The 24,510-nt window shown below is 35.0% G+C and overlaps 1 protein-coding gene and 2 pseudogenes across 1 annotated transcript; 2 read left to right on the forward strand and 1 right to left on the reverse strand.

Moving 5' to 3' along the window:
- The first annotated feature begins 2,120 nt into the window (after positions 1-2,120).
- Positions 2,121-4,506, forward strand: LOC132184976 (2-oxoglutarate-dependent dioxygenase 19-like). Its single transcript, XM_059598783.2, has 4 exons — positions 2,121-2,366; positions 2,451-2,686; positions 3,656-3,986; positions 4,086-4,506. The coding sequence occupies exons 1-4, from the start codon at positions 2,154-2,156 to the stop codon at positions 4,329-4,331; spliced, it is 1,026 nt and encodes a 341-aa protein (XP_059454766.2). The 5' UTR covers positions 2,121-2,153; the 3' UTR covers positions 4,332-4,506.
- A 3,800-nt stretch (positions 4,507-8,306) lies between these two features.
- Positions 8,307-9,438, forward strand: LOC132185666 (putative clathrin assembly protein At4g40080 pseudogene; annotated as a pseudogene).
- A 902-nt stretch (positions 9,439-10,340) lies between these two features.
- Positions 10,341-14,952, reverse strand: LOC148584638 (protein DETOXIFICATION 27-like; annotated as a pseudogene).
- Between the last annotated feature and the right edge of the window lie 9,558 nt (positions 14,953-24,510).

The raw sequence follows: 24,510 nt of genomic DNA on the forward strand, positions 1-24,510 counted from the left end.
TTTTTTTTTTTTTCTCTTTATGTATTATATATATTTTTTATAATACGGTAAATACAATCAAAAAATAAATTATATCATAATATATGTATCACAAATCAAATCAAACTCATCAAATTACCCAAAAAAAAAAAATCAAAGTAACTATTAAAAATCTTCATCTAACGACATCACAAACACATAATAATTTAAACTACTTACGAAATAAACTAAGAACAATTAAATGACTACTAGTGTCTAAGAAAAATGAGTACTTTTAGTGGGCTATTAGCATACGGCTATTTCTTTTAGAAAAGCCTCAAATCTCAAAACATAAATTATATTAGAGTTTAAGCCTACATAAAAGAGACTAGAATCTAAATTTAGCCAAAAAAAAAAAAAAATCACATTTATCTATAAACTATGACTAGAAACACTAAAAAATTCACCCGCTATCTTTTTTTAATAATAAACTATTATCTATTCTCTCTCCACTAATAAAATATAACTTTATTCTCTCTCTTTTTAATAAAAAATAGCCTCATTTCTTTACATAATGGCCATTTAAGGACCAATAGAAGGCTAAGGGTGCCCCTGGTAATTTTTTTTTACCAGGGGCACCCATAAAATTTTGAATGAAAATGCTTAATAAATTTCTTTTAAAAAAAATTTACCAGAGGCGCCTGCCCCCAGGGCGCCCCTGTGTAAATCCGCCACTGTCGCTAAAGACCATTTTCCCTTTCATGATCTATTAGTGATGACTATTTTAAGTCGTCATTGATGATATGTACACTAGAGTATTGGCATTGCTGATGATATGCACATTAGTGATGTCATAATCACTGCTGATAATAAATAATTTTTTTTTAATAAAAAAAAAAATGTGCCTTGCTCTTTCTTTTTTCTTTTTTGTGGCCGTTAATGTTATAACTTTTTTGGTATCAATTGTTAGAATATGTAAAAAATATATTTTCATATATTTCACATTTGGATGATATTGAAATATTCTTTATTTAAGGTTGATCCTAATCAAATTTAGGAGAATATTTGATTATTATACTTGTATTTATCTACTACTACGTATCCTATAAATAGGGATCATTATAAACAAATAAGTCAATGAAAGCATAATGTAGTCCTTAGGAGTTATTCTAAACGTTGGACATAAGTGTCTAACATTAACCACCTGTAAATTCTTTCTCTCTTTTCTCTATCTTGCTTTTCGGTGCTATTGTTCCAATAATTTAATTTTTCCCACAAACACCCAACATAATTTCATAGTATCACCATTATTTCAACATCAATTATCTAAATTACACTTATTAATTTGCATAAAAGAGAATAAACAAAACAAAGGAAAAAGTCGATCGGTACACGTGCTCAAGAATCATCCTTCATTTTAATATAAAAGCTTTCAATATATATTCCAGAAAAGCATCAAAGAGTTTGGTGAGGCCCATGTCTTTGGTCATTAAGGTTCTTTGGTTGCGCGTGGCGTCAACTGGCCTCGTACTTACGAGTACTAGGATATTAAACTTGCCCCCCACGAATCTTGCGTTTTCCATGTGGACAACGTTGTTGTACGTGATTCACGTTTTCCTTAAGGACCTTAACAATTAAAGATCATGATCAGCACATGATCAGAAGTCGGTTACTAGATGTGGCTATGGATTCATCGTACACACGTGACACACGCACACACGCACAAAAGTCTACCAAAGGTGACTTTTCATTCAAAAGTTGGCCATTTAATTTTTATTTTATTTTTTTAATATAAAATAAAAAATCTCTTACATTAAATGTCTGAATTACTAGCTATCAATTTTTCCAGTAATTGTTTTTATCCTCTGTGACTATACCAGTGACAAGAAACACTTAATTAATTTGTCTTCGGTCACTCGATCTCCCATTGGCTGTCTTGTAGGTAATTGTGGGCACGCAAATACAGCTATCTCTGGATGTCAATTTTTTCTGGAAATTTGAGTGTACGTTTCTATTCTATGCCACATGCTCGTGTACCCTAAACGATACGTGGCTAGAGTTTCTCTACCTATACCATCTAAAGGGTCCCCCTATGCTTCTTTCCACTCCTTTATAAGAACACCAAATGCTAACCCAATCAAGACTAACCTAATATTGTACGTACAAGCTCGATCTCTCACCCACGAAAAACCAACATGTTTAGCATCAAATCACAAGTAGAATCCGGTTGTCTCACTTCTGTTCCACCCAAATATGTGTTTGATAAAAGCTCCAGTAATTGCATTTCCTCGGAAGCAGAGACGATCCCAACCATAGATGTTTCCCTGCTGACCTTTGGTACTCCCGATCAACGGTCCAAAGTCATCCAAGACATTGGCAATGCATGCCGCGACTGGGGTTTCTTTATGGTAATCTCTTGAAGTTTTTTATTTTTTATAATTTATTGATTCTCAAGGTGTTTATTATATATCTAATTATTTCATGTGTTCAAGATAATAAATCATGGTGTGCCAGAGACGCTAAGAGATGAGATGTTGAAAGGATGCCAAAGTTTCTTTAACCTAACCGAGGAGGAAAAGAAAGAGTTTTCAGGAAAGCAATTATTTGATCCCATAAGCTATGGAACAAGCTTCAACACAAATATTGACACATCATTTTTCTGGAGGGACTATCTAAAGGTGTGGGTTCATCCCAACTTCCGTGCTCCTCACAAACCTGCTGGTTTCAGGTATCTTATATTTTTGAGTCCCAAACTATATTCAACTGGAAGCCTTTCATGCACCACATGTTGTGAAGAACGTTCCTCTCCGGTTCAAATCCATTTAATTATATTTGAGGAGTATTTTTGTTTTTGTTTTTGTTTTTGTTTTTTTTTTTTTTCACTTTTTTAGAAGACAAAAATACTCATCTATTATAACTAATTAGATATTTTCCACTTCAAATGAATTGGAGAGGAACACAAATTACATGCACCACCAATATTCCATATCAATCTTATAGTTTATCACACTTGGGTTTAACTGATATTTTGATGAGATTAAAAGTCCGTTTGGAATTGCGGTTTTAACAAGTACGATTTTAAAAAATTGTGTTCTTAAAAATTGTATTTTTGAAATCGCTACTTTTTAAAATTGCGAAGGCATCTGGGAAAACATGTTAAAAATACATTTTTATCAAATATTTAATTATTTGAAATCATGATTTTAGTTTAAATTTGCGATTTTTCATATAAGCACCCCCTAACTTGCTTATAGAAATCGCAGATTTTGTTCTTATTTTAAATTAAATGCTTTTAAAATCGCAATGTCAAACGCCTTACGTTTTGCGATATCTTTTAAAAATATAGATTATTCTTTCGAAATCATAATCCCAAACGCACCCTAAATCAGAATATGACTCAATTGGTTGTATTATGGAGTAAATTCGAATCTCACAATGAAAGTCACACACCCCTCCTGAGGTTAGATTATGCTATAACTCAATTGGTCTTGGGAGAGCACTTGTTCTTCTTCGCCATCTAGGCCCTTCTAGAGACAATTTTCGGATACTACTATAACGTTAAGGTAGAATAATCACAGTTAATCGCACCCTTTCTACCTTTTTTTGAAGAAAAAAAATGTAGGATTTAATACCACTTGGTTTGAGTGCGTAAGTAACACCAATATTCCATATCAATCTTAATGTTTTATGCTTCCAGTGAAACCGTACGAGAATATAGCAAGCGAAGCCGAGAAGTGGCGAGTGAATTAGTGAGAGGAATATCAGAAAGTTTGGGATTGGAAGAAAGGTACATAGAGAAAACATATGATTTAGAGGTGGGGTCTCAACTGCTGGTCGTGAATATGTACCCGCCGTGCCCGGAGCCGGAGGTTGCAATCGGTCTGCCCCCTCACACAGACCACGGCATCTTGACCCTTCTTATGCAGAATGAGCTTTCCGGCCTTCAAGTGATGCACAATGGGAAGTGGGTTCCCGTCAACGATCCCCCGCCGAACTCTTTTCTTGTCAACATGGGAGATCACATGGAGGTATATATATATATACGCACACCATGCATTCACGGGCTTCAATTAATATATAATTTTGGCATTGATGAGAATAATATATATATATATATACATATGCAGATATTGACCAACGGGAAGTACAAGAGCGTGGTGCACCGAGCGGTGGTGAACAACAAAGAGACAAGAATTTCGTTGGGAACAGCGTACGGGCCACCGCTGGATACTGTCGTAAGCCCTGCGCCGGAGTTGGTGGATTGTGAAAGCTACGGCTCTGCATATCGTGGAATCAAATATAGGGACTACTTGGTGCTTCAGAAAGCCAATCATCTTGACAGCAAATCGTGCTTGGATCGTGTTCGCATTTGAACCATACAAACTCAACTGCCTTATCCGTACGTACCCACACGTTTAATTGCCTGTTGATGTTTGACCCGACACGATTCTACTCCGTACCTTAATTAGGATTTGAGATTTTTATTTATTTATTACATTTTGTACTTCAACTTTTGATAATAAATTTCCTCTAAATCGCTTTTGTCTATTGATATAGCTAGGTTTATTAAACTAAATCACTTGATTCTTAAGAGTTCACGCCTCATGAGGCGAAAGTTACTAGTTCGAATCTCCTTTCTCTTTTTTATGTAGACATACAAAAAAAAGTTAAGCTAAACCACTTAAATGTCTTATGTTGGTTTAATTTTATTCTACTATTTTGTTTTCTTCTTTAGGATCCTAAATTTATTTTGTCACAATAAATATGATACAGTACTATTAACAACGACGCTATCATTCCTAATATGTATGAAGATATTAATTTGATATTTATTGTATTGTTGTCGCTAATATTTGTTAAGGAGTTAATGTTTTATACAATTATATATATATATATATATATATATATATTTTTTTTTTGCAATGACACTAGTTGTCGCGAATAAGCCAAATACCGCTACAATTATATTTGCACGACTTTCCGCATGCGAAAAAAAATTCCCACATAAGTATAATGGACGACATACGTACAGTGGCAGAGTCAAGTTAGGGCTAGGGGTGGTCGCGGCCTCCACAATAGATTTTTAAAAAAATTCTTTATAAGAGAATTTTTTTTTACTAATTAATCACAGCCGTTACGCTCAAGAAAAAAAAGAGATCTATAGCCCCACGTTCAAAGAAATGATCTCGCGGTTTCTTTTTTATTTCAAGAGAGACTCGGTTTAAAAAGTAGTGTAGGTTATGGATTTTGTTTTGATTAAACATACTCCTTCAAACTAACACTCAATTGACAATGTCTCTCCAAACTTTTAATTGAGACAATGTGCCCACCAAACTACCAAAAATTGTCAATGTCCTCCCCCAATGACGAAAATACCCTTAATATTTTTTTTTTTTTTTTAAAGTAAAATTAATTTTTTTAAAAAAAACTATGGTGTGAAAATTTTAAAAATTTTAGTTTTCTTTTTTTTTTTTTTCTTAAAGAAAAAAAAATATTATTCCTTTTTTCATTGAAGTATTTTTGTCTTATTGTGAAATCTATATGGGTATTTTTATCTTTTTGTTAGTCCTGGGGGACATTGACAATTTTTTGGCAATTTGAGGGGGAGCATTGTCACAATTGAAAGGTTCAGAGAAATATTGTCAATTGGGTAGTAGTTTGAGGGGAATATGTAAATTTTTTTTTTTTTTTTAATGGTTTTTTCTCATAGACATAGACTTTTGTTTTTTGTTAGCCATATAGACTTCTCTTCCTTTGAAATTCATGTGTGACATCCAAATTGCAATTTTTTATGTATAGGTTCTATTATTTGTATTATAAGATATATATGTTTTTAATTATTTTTGTTTTAAAATTATTTGAGTTGCTTGACTCTTTCGTCCTAGACTAGCTAATTTGTCTATTTTGAATATGTTTTTCGTAAAAAAACATTTGAAAAATTAAAATATGGTCGCAGGTCTACTAGTCATCTCTGCACAGGTGTTGTTGATGATATGCACATTAGTGATGTCATAGTCACCGCTGATAATAAATATTTTTTTTAATAAAAAAAAGTGCCGATTGCCTTCTTTTTTTTTTTTGGGCTTTACTGTTTTAATTTTTTTTTTAATCAATTGTTAGAATATATGTTATATTATTTCATATTTGGTTGATATTGAAATAATCTCTATTTAAGGGTTTATTGTAATAATATATTGAGATGATAATTAAATAAATAAAATTTAATTATTATACTTGGATTTATTCACGACTACCCTATAAATAGGGACCCTTATAATGTAGACAAACAAGTCAATGAAAGTATAATGTAGTCCTTAAGAGTTATTCCAAGTGTTAGACATATATGTCTAACACAAAATCACCTCTAAATTCTTTGTCTCTCTTTTCTCTATCTTGCTTCTGTGCTATTATTCCGGCCAGTAATTTGACTTTTCCCACAAACATCAACATATAATTTCATAGTCTCACCATTATTTCAACATCAATTATGTAAATTACACTTATTAATTTGCATAAATAATGTAGTCCTTTGGAGCTATTCCAAGTGTTAGACATAGGTGTTTAATATGGAATCACCCATAAATTCTTTGTCTCTCTTTCCTCTATGTTGCTTCTATGCTATTATTTCAGTAATTTAATTTTTCCCACAAACATCAACATAATTTCATACGTACCCTCACCATTATTTCAACAAAACAAAACAAAGGAAAAGGCCAGTACACATCCTCTATAGCTCATCCTTCATTTTAATATAAAAGCTTTCAATATATATTCCAGAACGCGTGAGTCCAAATAGTAAACAGCAACTACAAACAAACACTTTTTTTCTTTCTTTCTTTTTTTTTTTTAAAAAAAATATAAAACTTCCGTCCATGAAATTTCATGAGCATACAACTATTAAAAATCATAGCCAAAAGCTATGAAGGTTACAAAATTATAAAAATGACTTCAAGCTTTTGCTAACCTATATACAATTACATTTAAGGAACATATATGCTTCGTATATACTATTTCTAGGACATGAGTAGCTCAAAAAAAAAAAAAAAAAAAAAAAAATTAGAAACTAAAAATTTGGCAGTGAGAGTTAAGCCCCTACATCGATCTACTCCATCCTCAACTCGAAGGCCAGGACAAACAAAATAAAAAACAAAAAACAAAAACCCCACAAGCAGCAGCGGAGGAGTACGACATCATAGATATCCCTTCGGAAGACACGCCTTGGCCGAAGAAGACGATCAGAGTTAAGGTTGATAAGACTAGATCTGGATCTACGAACTAGATCTAAAGCAATCCATTAAAAACGAAGATTAGTGGAGCCTGCAGAGAAGACACCGAGCACTGTTACTGTAAAAGGAGAGGAGGGAAGATCTTGATCTTAATCTTCTTTCCTCTTGAAGTTCTTCTTGGCGTTGTCTAGAAAAAAAAAAGAGAGAGAAGAATTCTAGAGAGAAGGCACAAACAAACACAGTGATTCCTAAACAATTTTTCAAAAAAATAAAAAATTCCTAAACAATTAATGCAATCAGATCTATTTCTAGATGCATATATATTCTTGTTTTGCATAAACATAACAAAAATATAAGATAACTATTATTAAAATAATTTTCTCATTTTTTTTTTAATTTATATTCTAATTTATAACTTTTTTTTTGGATAAATAATTTATAACTATTTATAGTTATTATACTAATTTTATTATGTTTTTTCTTACTTTGTTCCTTACCGTTTGTTTTGGTATTAATTAGGAATCTAATTGAAGCACCAGAAAGTATATAGGTGGGATCATTATAGCAATTTCCTTACGTGAATATTTGTGTTCCCTTGTTTAATTGTATTTCAGTAGCTGTAAATTGCAAGAATAGTTGTCTTTAAATATTCCTTATTAATCTTTTTCCTTGGCAAAAATTTTTATTTGATACAGCTTTTTATGTACTAAAAATAATCAGGCTCTTAATGATAGTATTCCATCCTAATTTTAAAAAAAAACTAGAAAATAATCAAATTATTAATCAAAATTATCTTGAATTTGACAATTTGATCATAACGCGTAGAAGTGGTCTAAAATGATACATTCAATTCCTTATGTCAATTGTCATGTAATTGGACATGTTAGAGAAGTCAAATGTCATGGTCTTAAGTTTTTAACTTTTATGTTCATATAATAAGCACATGTTGACCAAATAACAAAAGGCAAAAGAAGGAAGGCCGGAGGTTGACAATGGATGATTCGATCCACCTGTACAAGTTATTCACTTGTTTACGCAATCCACGTTTATGTTCCGACCATTTTTTTTTTTTTTTTTAATAAATGCTGATAAAAACCTTAAAGCACTAAGTTTTCAGCTGACATGGGCCGGCTAATGAAGCTAAGAAATCTCATAGATTTGTTCAAAGACAAAGCCTCCTTGATCAAAGCAACCCTATCAATAAAACGCGTCGCCGGTTCCATAAACGTCGCCGTCCTCCGCGCCACCACCCACGACTCGTCGGGTCCCCCGACGGCGAAGCATGTCGGCGCCGTCCTCGCCCTCGGCAACGGCTCCCGCGTCACGGCGTCCTTATGCATCGAGGCGATCATGGATCGCTTGCACGACACGCAAAGAGCTTCGGTTGCCATAAAATGCCTCCTCACAATCCATAGCATCATCGCAAGGGGCCCCTTTATTCTTCAAGACCAGCTCTCGTTCTACCCTTCTTCCGGCGGTAGAAACTTTCTCAACCTGTCAACTTTCCGAGACGATTCCGGCGTGGATATGTGGGAATTGTCGTCGTGGGTTAGATGGTACGCCGGTTTTTTGGAGCAAAACTTGATGGTTTCCAAGGTTTTGGGTCATTATTTGTGTTCATCTCCACGTGCGAATAATAAAGAGGATAAAGAAGACAAGGTGCTGGCTTTCTCGACCTCGGATTTGTCGAGAGAGCTAGATGTTCTTGTCGATATTGCAGAGCAGATCGGCGAAGCGCCGGATTCGTTGCACCTTCAGAGGATCGCGTTGGTTTATGAGGTGGTGAGAATGGTGGGTGAAGATTACAGGCTGGTTCAGTCGGAAATCTTGCTCCGACTTTCGGAACTCGGAAATAGAGCGGAAAATATGAGTTACGGCGAGTTGACTCGTGTGGTAAACGCGTTGAAGAGGTTTGAGGATTGCAAAGAGAGGTTGTCGCTGTTGTTCGCGAATCGAAAGAGGAATGATGGGTTGTGGGAATTGATTGGCGAGACGAAGATGAAGCTCCTTATGATGATCAGGAAGATGGAGGAAATGAGGCTGGTAATGGTGAGGATGGGAAGGAGAGATGACGGAGGTAGTGAGTCAACGCGGTTCAGAAATCCGTTTGCCCAGTCGGGGAAGTTGTTCGGTTCGGATCTGGTGCTTGTTCATGGGTGGGCCTAGATCGGGTTGTTCTGTATTGTAATTAAGTCACAACATAAGGGGTTTTTGCCCCTAAAATATAGTGTTTTTTTTGCCAAAGAAAATTTTAATGTCAATGTTATCTTATTGGTTGCGCAGCAACATGGTGTCAACTACCACCACAAATACCTTAGCTATATATATATATATATATATATATGCCTTGGTCTGGGATGTTTGCTTCCTGAGTATAACTTCTATAAGGAGGTGGTGTAAACTATTTTCTTTGTGCCCACTAATAAGAAGTTGTCACCTAGGATTATTGCACAAACCAAAAAAAACAAAAACACCAGATTATTTAGGTTTATTCAATTTTTTTTAGGCTAGATGTGGCTCCCAAGCCACATCTAGCCGGGGAGCCACCCTAGATGGGCTAGATGTGGCCTGCGTGGCCACCTCCGCCCAAGGGGTGGCTTGCCAGCCACCCCATGGCCTAGGGGTGGCCCACGCAGCCACCCCAGCCCATGGGGTGGCTTGCCAACCACCCCATATGGGCTGGATGTGGCCTGCGTGTGCCACCCCCTACCATGGGATGGCCGGGATGGGGTGGCCACCCAGCCACCCCATCAATTTTTGTTTTTTTTTTTTAAAATATTGATTTTTTAGGGTTTATGTGGAATGATCTGGTGTGATAGTGTTTTTTCCTTAAATTTAGGTTTATTCTAAAATGCTGAAGTGTCACTTGATGAGTGGTAGGCACAAAAGGGTGGGTTTACACCACTTCCTTATAGAAGCCACTCTCTTGTTTCCTTCAAGGTCTAAGGTTCAACATCTTTTGAGTGTAAATAATTTTTTGGGACCACACTCCTAGTGACAAAATTTACCGAGTTTTGAGTAGGAAAATTCTCAAGAATGCGGTACACAGAACCAAGGTTTACTCTGAGGGGTGAGTCCGAAGGACTCTGCCTTGTAAAAGTTTCAAGATATCCAAAATATATATATATTGGTGGGAAAATTTCATGAGCAATGTGGTTAATGTTGGAGCTCCGGATGATCATCTGGTTTAGGGTGTGACCACTTAGTTACACGCTTGCTAGCAATCTCAGCCTGCAATCCCAGGTGGTTGGGGGATGAGTTTGATGAGTATATATATATATAATGTAAAATAATGCTAAAAGGAAGAGTTAAATATATTAAGGAAAATGTTAAATGGTCTTATGATATTCTCTTAGTATCCCCCTAATCCTAAGTGAATATTATTTTTTTTTTAAAATCAAAAAAAGAAACTTCCCTTACTTCTCGCACTTTGTTTTTAAAATATAATATCCACATAGAACGAGGAGAGTATTAAGAGATCACTTAGCATTTTTCAGGTATTATAGCAGACATATATACCTGCTTCTCCCAATCGGTTCGCATTGTTATAACGCACAATATTAGAGTCTGAATGGCAGTCCCGCCCAAGATCATCCCACCCCAAACACCCTGCTATGCACATTTGGATTAGCATTCATTTCAGAGAAATGCTTCAACTTGTTGGAGCAATTATATACATTGTGATTTTCCGTACGCAACATACCGTAACTCCCAAGTTGAATAGCCATCCCATCACGATTCCAAGAGGAACTCCAATAATGTAGTAACACCCCAAATTAATATATGCAACTTATGCTTGCCATCCTGATCCAACAGCTACACCTGTAATTAGGGCAAATTGTACTTCTTGAAGAAAAGGTGTACTCATCTCAAAAATGAACAAACAATTCAACAGTCACTTAACTTGAACAAATGAGAATCTTTAATTTTGTCAATTGAGAAGAGAAACTCACCAGATAAAACTAGTTGAACACTGTTGAGCAAAATTGTGGCGCCTAAGAGGTACAACATCTGATCAACGGCTAGGAGGACCTCAGTGCTGGATGTGAACACGTATGATAACGTCTGGTGGAATATCATGATTAATACGCAGAAAAAGACTCCAATCATGGCGGAGTATGAGACAGACACGATCGTTGCAAATTTCGATCCTCTACCGTTACCGGCTCCCAGTTCATTGGCTACTCTTACTCTGTGAGTACACCATTAAAATGAACCATGCAAGAGAATATGAAGTTACTATTTCGTATTCTAGAACAAAAACATGCATTTTGCTGCAAAAATATTAAATTAATACACAATGTACCTTATTTTGGTATCAATTTACATGTTATTGCTTAAACATAATTATTTTGATAATCAAGGAAACAGAGTACTATGAAACTAAGTGAGAAAGGAAACAGAGTACCCGGTACCAGCGAAGAAAGCTAAATGGATCATCATCTCCAACCCGTTGATGTTCATGCTGCAAGAGAAGAATTATCAACAACGTTATTTTCAATTTTTCCATTACTTGATTGTTCGAATTTCAACCGACAGACAGAAAGCAGGGGGCAGGATGTTGGGAAATTAGGACGCCGCTAATTCCTCTTGACAGGATATTTGGGATTCAATTTGTCAAGAATACAACAATAATAAAATATAAAGGCACAAGACAAGAATTTATACGTGGCTCAGCCAATACTGCCTACGTCCACAGAGCACACCAGATATTACTATATCACTTTGAATGAACTACAATTATGGATCAACAGATCTCACTCACACAGTGTATCTCTCACACTCCTGAAAAATACACTCTTGTGTTTTGCTCACTCTCTCAGAAAAATACTACTCTGGTATTTTTCTTGCTCTTTTTTATGAAAGCACTCTCACTTTCTTTTAAGAAGCTCTCGTTGGTGTCTAATTTGTAAGTGGCCTTCCATTTTGTTATATAGGCAATTTCCTGCACCCATATTTCAAACATTTTGGTCACTTACTCTATAGCATAGCCCACAATTTTCTTTTCACACCTATTTTTCTTCTTTCATCTATAAGCCCTCTTATCTATAAGCTTTAATAAAGACAAATGAGACAAGGCTTCTTAGAGGAATAAAGACAATCGGCCAAGGCTTTAACAAAGCCCCTTTTTGTCAAAGATTGCAGCTGCAATTATCTACGTGGAGAAATGTGATGAGTAATGAGAGTGAACCCAATTGTCAACAAAGGTGAGCCACACTTTGCCAACACAGGACACAAGCATTGATATACCAGATTGACAAGGCATCGACGGCAATGGTGGCATTCTTTAAGTACCCAGTCATCAACATCAGTATTCTGTAGTACCAAGTCTCCAAGCTGCACAAAAATCACCACCAGAAGACAGATAATCGGAAGTTTAGAAAAAAAATTCCAAATAAAGAGATTAGAAAATGGAGAAATAGATACCAGAGCATGACTCCCAAAGCAGCAGAGAGTTTGATGAACTCCCAGAGCCCGGAAAAGGCTTGTACGGAAAAACCAGTCCAAGTTAGAGGACATCCGCCGCAAAGAAGATATCCGAACATTCCGACAGCCAAAACGGTCCAGGAGATGTCCAAAGCGACAACTGCGCCAACAAGCCCAAAATCCCAGACAAATACGAAGAGCCAACTGATCAACACACTAACCAGTAAAGCCGCTAAAGATAGCCACGTAATCACGAAGTTCTTGAGCTGGGATTGCAAGAACCGCTGCAATGGGAACTGAAAGCCGAAGATGAGGTGCAGGGGTGTGAGCCACAGAGCCACCACCCCCGACAGCTCCGCCACCTCATCGGGGAGTCCCAAGAGTTTCAGAATCGGAGCAGCGAAAATGTACAAGGGCAAGAGCAAGATACAACAGAAGAAGAGTACAATCCATGACCTTTGCAGGTATATGCCCAACATATGGTGCCTCTTCGCCCCAAACGCCTCACCGCATAGTGTTTCCAACGCGCTCGCCATCCCTAACTAAATATATAAACACCATCGATCTCAAAAGTTTTAAGCATATATATAGAAAATAATAATTTTAATATTTAATTAAACCTTCTTTCTAAGATAAAATGTAGAGTTAAAGTCCAAATTCATGACTTTTAACTTAAATATAATGATTTAATTTGTTGGGCGATGTTAAGCCTTTCTCAGCCTTAAAAGTTAGCTCAAGATGTAAGGTTTTTCTTCACACTTATAAAGTAACCACAAATTCCTTCTATAACCAATGTGGGATAACCTCAACAATCTCTCCATCACACATCAGGCCCTGTGTCCGAGCAGCGATAACTTGTTTCTCCCGTGAACTATTGGGCCGAGAGTTGTTGGTTAAAACCTGGGCTCTCGTACCTGTATTAGGTGGTCTTGAACTTCTCTCAATCTCAAAAGCTAGCTTAAGAGGTAAGGTTTTTCCTCACACTTATAAACTGACCACTAGCTCATTCCAACGTGGAATAACCCCAACATAATTATTAAGTAAGGTTCATGTTTAGAGTCACAGCATGTTTAATATTTAATTAAAATAAAAAATGAATGATGAAAACAAGGTTTAAATTCAAAATCTTTGTTCCTGTACGATGTTATATCATCACTTATCTCAAATTCTCTTCAAGATATAATTAATATTATAACAACCATATGTAAAGATCAAACATGTTTGATATTTAATTAAAGAGCTAAATACTAAATACCCCCCCTGGGGTTTCGAAACTTTATTTTTACCCTCTTAGGATTTCATTTTTATCACAGGAGGTCCTTGTGGTTTTGATAATAGACCAAGTTAGTCCTTCGTCAGTTGACATAACGGAAAATCATGTGGACTAATCAAATGTTGACACGTGACACCTACTTAATTTTTAAAAAAAATTTAAAAAAATGTATTTAAAAAAAAAAGAGAAAAAAAAAAAAAAAAAAAAAAAAATTGGGCGTGGCCGAAACCACCCCCAACGGTTGGGGGTGGTTTCGGCCACCCCCAAGGCTCCATGGGGGTGACTCCCAGTGGGTACTGGGGGTGGTTTCGGCCACCCCCAATTTTTTTCTTCTTTTTTTTTTTTTTTTTTTTTTTTTTTAATTTTTAATTTTTTTAATTTTTTTTAAATACATTTTTGTTTAATTTAAAAAAAAAAATTAAGTAGGTGCCACGTGTCAACATTTGAAAAGTCCACGTGATTTTCCGTTAAGTCAACTAACAGTCAACTGACGGAGGACTAACTTTGTCTATTATCAAAACCACAGAGACCTTCTGTGATAAAAATGAAACCCTAGAAAGGTAAAAATAAAGTTTCGAAACCTCATGAAGTATTTAGTATTTAACCCTTAATTAAAATACGAGGAAAATGACTAAAATATTCAAGATGATATCATGTTAAATTATTTTTGTAGCTAAAAAAATTAAGATAATAGTAATCATTTAAAAACTCTATACACACAGAATTGAAAATATATATATATACCAGGAAGCCAAAACTGAAGCCGCAGATGACATTGACGACTATGGAAATGGCAGCGAGTTGAATGTCGCCGAGGTGTCCAGCAAATGCTTGAGTGATGAGGTTCATAGAGAAGCTAAGGACGCGGCTGAGGATGGCGGGGGCAACTATGTGCCAAAGCTTCTTTGATTCAATCCAGACCCTTGATGCAAGGTGTTTATAATTATAAGGCTGTTGATCATCTTCATCTTCATCATCTCCGTCATCCTTTATCGACGATTCTGGTAAGAGGGCTTGGTTGATCAGATCCTCATCGTCCCTGTTGAGAGAGCTCCCCATGGAAGAACAAGATGATCAATAGGCACTCGGCACAGGAGTAAAAAAGACGGCTGTCGGCTACCTCTAGTTTTCCAAAATTCTGTCCTTTACTGCTTCTGCTTGGACGAAATAAATTAATTAAAGCAGGCACACTCCAGTTCAACGTGACAGTGAGGCCACTCTTGAGGCTTCTATCTGCCCGGCCAATTAAAAACGTGACAGTGAGACAACATAAGGCCTTGTTTGGGAGTGTGGTCATTTGAGGTGTGTCCAGTTTTTGTCTTTATTCAGATTCCGATGCCAACTTTAAGTATTGGGTAGAATCCACCTCATCTGTTTATATGATAAATTTAGACTTGAGTGGACGAACCCAGGACATGCTGCAGGAGTTTTGTGGTTTCATCAAAGGCAACATGGCACTGTTTATTTATTTTAAATTAAAAAATAATAATAATGATTAGTATAGAAAAGTAAAAAAATAGTATTGAAAAGTGGAAAAAATTTATTTGTAGTGATTTTTTTATTTGAATAGTAGTAAAAAGTAAATAATGTGATATAAAAAGTAAATAATGTCATTATTAGAATCCACCTCTGAAGCAACCCTATCTATTTTTGGCCTTTCTTTTATTTAGTATTTTTTTTTTTAATGAAAAATAGTATTTTTTTTCATAATAATGACATTTTCTTTAAAAAAATGACATTATTATGAAAAAAATACCATTTTTTATTTTAAAAAAAATACCAAATAAAAGAAAGACAAAAAATAGATAGGATTGCTTTAAACATTTTTTCCATTTTTTATTTTATTTTATTTTTTAAAAATAAATAAGGCAAAAGTTAGACTTTTGTTGGGCAAAAAAGTTGGGTTCCTATCATTCCTCTTAGTGTAAGAGAAATGTTAAAGGCCCAACTTTTTTTGCCCAACAAAAGTCCAACTTTTACCTTTTATTTTTTTTCTAAAAAAACCAAAATGAAAAATGGAAAAAAATGTCTGAAGCAACCCTATCTATTTTTGGCCTTTCTTTTATTTAGCATTTTTTTTTAAAATGAAAAATAGTATTTTTCTTCATAATAATGACATTTTCTTTAAAAAAATGACATTATTATGAAAAAAATACCATTTTTCATTTTTAAAAAAAATACCAAATAAAAGAAAGACAAAAAATAGATAGGGTTGCTTTAAACATTTTTTTCCATTTTTTGTTTTATTTTATTTTTTAAAAATAAATAAGGCAAAAGTTGAACTTTTGTTGGGCAAAAAAGTTGGGTCCCTATCATTCCTCTTAGTGTAAGAGAAATGCTAAAGGCCCAACTTTTTTGCCCAACAAAAGTCCAACTTTTACCTTTTATTTTTTTTCTAAAAAAACCAAAACGAAAAATGGAAAAAATGTCTGAAGCAACCCTATCTATTTTTGGCCTTTCTTTTATTTAGTATTTTTTTTAAAATGAAAAATAGTATTTTTCTTCATAATAATGACATTTTCTTTAAAAAAATGACATTATTATGAAAAAAAAATATCATTTTTCATTTTTTAAAAAATACCAAATAAAAGAAAGACAAAAAATAGATAGGGTTGCTTTAAACATTTTTTCCATTTTTTATTTTATTTTATTTTTAAAAAATAAATAAGGATAAGTTGGACTTTTGTTGGGCAAAAAAGTTGGGTCCCTATCATTCCTCTTAGTGTAAGAGAAATGCTAAAGGCGCAACTTTTTTGCTCAACAAAAGTCCAACTTTTACCTTTTATTTTTTTTCTAAAAAAACCAAAATGAAAAATGAAAAAAATGTCTAAAGCAACCCTATCTATTTTTGGCCTTTCTTTTATTTAGTATTTTTTTTTAAATGAAAAATAGTATTTTTCTTCATAATAATGACATTTTCTTTAAAAAAAAATGACATTATTATGAAAAAAATCCCATTTTTCATTTTTAAAAAAATACCAAATAAAAGAAAGACAAAAAATAGATAGGGTTGCTTTAAACATTTTTTCCATTTTTTTTTTAATTTTATTTTTTAAAAATAAATAAGGCAAAAGTTGGATTTTTGTTGGGCAAAAAAGTTGGGTCCCTATCATTCCTCTTAGTGTAATGGTGGTGTTTGGGGAAAACGATCCTCTCCATTTCAAAATCCCTCAATTTCTTCTATTTAGTACATTTTTAAGGGTATTGCATTTAATGCACTACCATCATTAAAACTTTTAGACAACACTACCATTCAAAATGCACTAAATGACGCTTGCACTATAAATTTTTAATGATGTAAATGCATTACCCTTCAAAATGCACTAAACAGACAAAATGGGAACATGATCAACTCTTGACCGGAGAATATCCAGTTAATGGTCAGATATCCTGAAGCCATAAATAAGACATCTGTTCCATTAATAAAAATAAATAAAAAAAATTATATATTTTTAAAAAAATCATAAAAAATTAGAAAAGATTAAGGGGTGGCCGGACCACCCTAGTTGGGGCTGGGGTGGATTCGGCCACCCCAAACCGCCGATCTGTGGTGGCCGAAGCCACCCCATGGGCCTTGGGGTGGTCCGGCCACCGCCTATGGCCAAGATGGCCACCCCTTATTCTTTTTATTAATTTATTTACTTATTTTTTTTAATCTAATTTTTTTTTATTATTATTATCTTTTTTTGTATGGAGACATGTGTCCTATTTGTGGCTCTAGGATTTCTAAGAAGAAATCTTAACCATGAACTGGATATTCTCCAGTCCATTATGGACTAAAGAGGATTTGAAATTGAGGGGATTTGAAATGGATAGGATCATCTTCCCGAGGAGTCAGCCAACACCAAAAGGCAAAATAGGCATGAGGATCCGGCTTCTATGTGGTAGTACTGAAACGGCACTGTTTTGCATAACAGTCAAAGTAGGAGACTTTGCCTTATTTATGGTCCGTTTGGGATTGCTATTTCAATAAATACGATTTTAAAAATAGCATTTTTAAAATCGTTACCTTTTAAAATTGTAAATGTGTTTGGTAAAACATGTTAAAAAATAATTTTTATTAAACATTTGTTATGTGAATTCATGATTTTGATTTAAATTCGCACTGTTTCAAATAAGCACTCCCTAACCTACTTATTGAAATTGCAAATTTTTTTTCCTATTTTAAATTAAGTGTTTTTTAAATCGCAATAGCAAACGCCTTACGTTTTGCGATATCTTTTAAAAACGCAGATTATTCTTGCGAAATTGCAATCCTAAACGCACCCTTAATAAACAATAAAAATGGGGAAACTACCTTTTGCCCCCCTGAACTACAACGCCTTGACACTTTCTCCCTATGAACTGTCAACTGTACTACTTTGCCCCCATGGACTACCATTTTGTGCCCAAAACCTCTTTACGTCAGTCAAAGCCGTTAACTGACGGTTAAAGTGACAATGCGTTGTAGTTTATGGGAAAAAAGTGACGCAAAGTGACAGGTTGACTGTTTGAGTTAGTGGCTGCGACTGACGGAATGGAGTTTTGGGCACAAAATGGTAGTTCATGGAGGCAATGTAGTACAGTTGGCAGTTCATGAGGAGAAAATGCCAATGCATTATAGTTCATGGGGGCAAAAGATAATTTCCCCAAATATATTTATTACTCATGTGGTTAGCACAAAAGAAGCCAAACGGCAATATCCTACTCAACAAACAGCCCATGGAAAGTGAAAACACAAGAGCTCAGGTTAGACTTGCAAGAGGCTTCGCCGGAGCCGGAGAGCCTACCATTGACAGGTATCCCATTCTCTCTCTCTCTCTTGGTACGCCGAATCTTATTTTTTTGATTCTAATGTTTTGGTGGAGGGGTTTGTTGATTTGGGTTTTTTGATTATGTATAAACATCTAGCTCTCCCTCACTCTCTCTCTCTCTCTCTCTCTCTCTCTGTGTAAGCTGGATCTGATTTTTTGATTTTGATGTTTTGGTGGAGGGGTTTGTTGATTTGGGTTTTTTGATTCTGTATAGACATTTAGGTCGTGATAAACACTGTTGTAAGTAATCTTTCTGTATATTTGATTTGGGTTTTCTGATACTCTATATTTGATTCGGGTTTTTTCATTATGATGTTTTGGTTGGGAGTTTTGTTGATTTGGGTTTTTTTTGGGATTTTTAATTTCCCCCATGATCACTTGTTCTTTCAGATATAACGAAAATTTGAGGCTAGAGAATAATATTTTGTGCCTTGCTTCTCTCCCTACCTAGTTACTCTCTCTCTCTCTCTCTCTCTGTTAATTCTTTTTGCTGGAGCTTTTTTTTTTTTTTCATTTTTTTTTTTTGGGTTCCTTTGGTTGTGGGTGTTATAGAAGGTTGCAGTTGATGGTCTTCTGGAGTGGTTGTTTAAATATAATGACAATTTTTATAAGAATCCTTATCTGTGTGCAAAAAGTTGCTGAATTTTCACTGTTGTTATTTTTTATTTATTTTTTCTTTTCAGGTTTCTTCGAACTTTCATCTCCGTTATTTCCACTCGATCACCAAGAATTAATTGCTACCTGCGTCCATATTTTCCCACTAAAGGCAGTTGCATTTTATACTATTGTACCATTTTGTTGGATCAATGAAAATTTCTTATTTAAATGTTCTCAATGTTGTTTTTTAGGCACAAACTAGACATACATAACTCTAAACGTAAAATCATTCTAATTTCTATTGCGAAAAATTTTGTTTTGTACTGATTTTTTTATTTAAATAGTAGTAAAAAGTAAATGATATGATATAAAAAGTGAATGATGTGATATAAAAAGTGAGAATAATTTGATATTGATTTTTTTTGGAAAAATGAGATGAATAGTATGGTGGTGTTTGGTGTTGTTTGCCAAACATTACCTAAGTAATCTTTCAAAATGTGTGAAGAATTTTACAATATCATAATCTGATTATAAATAATCCTTCAAGTTAGCGTTCAAACTTTAGCTCAGTTGTGTTGAAGTAATTTTGTAGAAAAGGACATCCTAACATATGCTTTAGCCTATATCTCTTTCACTTGAAATAAATGTTGAAGCCAAGAATTGTCACTCCCATTGTACTTACGAAATATAGCATCCCAAGCGCTAAGGAGCTCCTCTTCCTAGACTTTGAAACATGCACTGAGATCACTTCTAAACCCATTCTCACCTTTAAATAAATGACCAACATGTTTGAAAGCATTTTGCATTAAATGCCACATACACAATCAATGGAAAGTATTAAGCATCACCAATGAGATAACTTTTGCCATTGTTGGATCTTGATCAATAAAGATTGTATTTAGCTTCTTTTACCTGACATTGCCTCAAAAAAAGTTTCATACGGCCACTGGAATGACAATTTAGTTTCATCGTATAGAAGTGCAACCACAAATATCACAACATCTCTATGATGATTAAATCCAATTGTATGTATGTCACATCAAAAGAAACTACATCACCAAATAATGTATAATCAATAATCATTTGCGCATCTGCCCAAAAAATATTGATTATCTTTCTTCAACGTCCATTTGTAATGCATACTAAAATGAAAAATTCTTGCACTTTTGCTTTAGAAAGTATCTAAGTATACTCATTGCCTCACCGTATTTCAACTCTCGTTGTCGTTTGTTTTGAAGGTAATTCTTATGATCCTTCTTGGTATAACCAGAACATATTTCCCACCGGCTTGCCTACCCATGAATTCATTTGAATCCTTCAATTTTATACCGCTATCGTCAGCCAAATCAATTTTCAATACTTGTGCTTTTGAGATCCTCCGTTGTGATGGCATCATATGAGCACATTGTGGAACATGAAAAGCATGATTATGATTGAGCTCAAAACTATGTACTAATATTTCCCCTTTTCTTTATCAAGTCGAATTGTCACATGTGCTTGGCAACCAATCCTTATTTCAGCTTGCTCATATGTTTTTGGACCATCTCTCTCCAATTCTTCTCGAAATCTCTCTTTAAAGTTTACAACATGCAAATTTTCTTGAAGTCAGCACGCCGTCTACCTTTCTTTTATTACTCCAATCTTTGCGAATACTAAATCCATAATTTCGTTCGTACTCATTATAAAAGTCATATGCCTGTTGTTCAGAACCAAACTTAGTGCCAAGCTTTGGCATATAGTCAATAACCACGTTTTGATCATTGTTCTAATTTGTCTCATCCGTGTAACTATTCAAAAGATAAATTATAATGTGTAAGAATCTTGAAGTCTTGTTAGAATATGCCAAAACATTAATTAATAAAGCGAATATTGCTAGTTGTTTGCAAATCTATTTGTAATCAACATACTCAAAAGTAAAATCTGTCAGAGGTATATCTACAACCGTTCTTATATCTCAAGATAAGATCACACCAAGTTCAAATATTCAAGATACCACATTTGTATGAATTGAAATCTAATTACATCTCTATCTCATCCAAGATGATTACCGAAAGTGCAAAAATAATTTAGAAAAACTTATACCTATTGCATTTTTTGTTTTGAGCTAAGAATAGAAAGCTTGATTGCATTAATAGGTAATGAAAAAAAAAAAAAATTAGTAACTTTAACCCATGGACTCACTTATAGTAATTGAACAAAATACTATGACCTGTAATATAGAGCTAGCACGTTATTCTATAGTTTGTATAATGTTGAAATAGCTTTGATACCATGTTGAAATAACGACGATGCGAAAATAATAGCGGAAGTAATATAGAAAATAAACACAAAGAACTTACGGGTGGTTCGGAGTTAGACACCTACGTCCACCATTCGGATGGCCCTAAGGGTAACATTGTACCCATTAACCTTGATTTGTCTACAACACAAAGGTCTTTATTTATAAGGCAATATCTAAATACAAGTATAGTAATCAAATCCCTTTGATTTGATTACAATCCAAATATTTGATTATAATTAACCCATAAATAGAGAATATTTGATATCAACATAATTATGGAATATACGAAAAATATAATATTTTCTATATATTCTAACGTCCCCACTCAAACTCAAGGTGGAATATTTTGGAACCTTGAGTTTGAAATCCGAAACAATGATGACGACGGTGGCGGAGGCTGGGAACGAGCCAAAGATGGAGGAGGCTACCGGAGAAGATAAAGGCTGGCCGGTGGCCAGCGATAAAGGCAGGTGGCTGGTGGCTGGTGAATGCAGATTCAAAAAAGGGCCGACAACGGGCCAAACTCCAAAAAAAGGCCGACAACAGGCAAGGGTTGGCAACAAGCCAAACTTCAAATGGGGCTGACAATGGGCCAGGATTGACAATGAGCCAAACTTCAAAAGGACCCAACAACGAGCCATGGCTGACAAATAGCCAAACTTCAAAAGGGGCCGACAACGGGCCAAAATCCGAAAAGGGCAGACAACAGGCTAGGGCTGACAAAGAGCCAAAAATAAAAATGGGCCAGAAATAAAAAAGGCCAACTTGGGCCAAAAATAAAAAGAAAATGAACCCACTTGGGCGGTTATCAGATCGGCGCACCAAACCTGACCAGCGCGTGATGTGCATGATGTGGTCACTATTGGACCGCTTCTTTCTTCCTTTCTTTTACTTTTTTCTTTTTGAAGGAATCTCATTTTGTGCTATATAGAGATGTCAAAAGCAAAATCATACCACAAATTGGAAATCAAGACAAAAAATTGAGTGGGAAACACTTGGTCAATTCTGAAAGTCAACTGTCAACTCTAACAGAAGTCAAAAGTCAACGCAAGACTGTGTGGTAGTGGTGATGACGTTGCTAATATGCTGATGTGGCAGATGTGATGATGTGGCACTGGCCATGTTATTGTTCTAACTTGGCAGTCTGGAGCGTCTGGCGCGTGTGGTGCACGCACAATAGCAGATGGTGGCGCCTTAGCACATGAGGTTCACGCGCAGAATTTCTATAAGCGCGTGGCATAGCGGAATGAGTTGGTGTCAGTAGTTCTGGAGTTGCTGGAGGAGGATCTCTCGAACCGAAACCTGACAAAACTAAATGGACCACTGTGGCATCCTGTGGTGGAGCGGTAGTCGCGGGGTGTCGAAGACTTCAAGTGGCGCATATGTGAGCGTGAGAACTTCGATGGATGATTTTAGGACGGATCTAGGATGGGAGATGGCGGATCTGTCAAATGGTCTGGAAACTAAGTTGATTGGAAGAAGGCAGTGGCGCATGGAAGCAGGCAATGGCGCGTGGAGCATGTGGCGTTCGTGGTTGAAACTTCAAGTGGCGCGTGAAAGTGCGTGAGTCATTTTCTGGCAGTATTCTAGGCAAATTTGGGACGTACAACAGCGGATCTATCGAATGGTGTTTGCACCTTCATGATGAGGGAACTTTGGTGGCGTGTGGCTGATTGGGCAGAAGGTGTAGGAGGCGCTTGGTGGCCAGAGGCGGTGTGGGATGGCCGGTGGTGACACCTGGAGGAGCGTGACACCTTGGATGTAGCAAAACAATAAGAAACGTCAAGGACGTTGAAGTCCACAAGAAAGTGACTCTAATACCATGTTGAAATAGTTTTTATACCATGTTGAAATAATGATGATGTGGAAATAATAGCGGAAGCAATATAGAAAATAAATACAAAGAACTTACGGGTGGTTCGGTGTTAGACACCTACGTCCACCACTCGGAATCGCCCTAAGGGTTACATTGTGCTCATTAACCTTGATTTGTCTACAATCCAAAGGTCTCTATTTATAGGGCAATGTCTAAATACAAGTATAGTAATCAAATCCCCTTGATTTGATTACAATCCTAATATTTAATTACAATCAACCCATAAATAGAGAATATTTGATATTAGCTTAATTATGGAATATACAGAAAATATAATATTTTTCGTATATTCTATCATATAAAATATAACTTGTAATCATAACTTATAAAATATAGCAGATTCATCTAAGATGTTTAATAAACAAACAACAATGCTTTGACACAATTTTAGCAATAAACAACAAGATGTTTAATAAATAAACAACAATGCTTTGACAATAAATAAATATCAATAGGATTGTGAGTCAATTTTATTTTATTTATTTATTATTATTATTATTATTATTATTATTGTTTGCTTTCATAAACAGAAAAAAAATCTAAAATGATAAAAATAATACACAAAACAAAATCATACTTATCAGCATTTTGCTCGGTAGCTGGAAATAGAGTGTCCGAAAAATGCAAACTCGATGCCATTTTTTGCTTCTATTCACCTTGAATATGCAAATTCAGTTTTGAAAATCTTCAAAGATTTTTTTTGTACTTTGTTTACTACTGCATTTTTGTGTATCCTTATGTAAGGTTGTATGTGACGTTTTGTTTCTCTTGTGCTTTCACGGGCTATTTGCTAGGACGTTTGATTTCTCTTGTGCAGTTGTGCTTCCATCTCTTGTGCTATATTATTTATTAACATAACAGCTTACAGTATAGAAGCAGGATCTAGTAAAATATTGCAATTTTTTGCTCAACATTTTTTCCTTGTTTACATCGAATAATGCATATTTTAAATTTTAATGTATGTGCACACAACCATGAAATACACTGCACAAAAACCAGAATGATAGATGGAAGTGTTAATAGAAGAATTGAGATCCTCTCCAATTGGGGAGAAATTTGAGATTTTCTAATTGTTAATC

The sequence above is a fragment of the Corylus avellana genome, chromosome 7 (genome assembly GCF_965113065.1).
Source record: "Corylus avellana chromosome 7, dhCorAvel1.hap1.2, whole genome shotgun sequence".
NCBI classification, from domain to species: domain Eukaryota; kingdom Viridiplantae; phylum Streptophyta; class Magnoliopsida; order Fagales; family Betulaceae; genus Corylus; species Corylus avellana.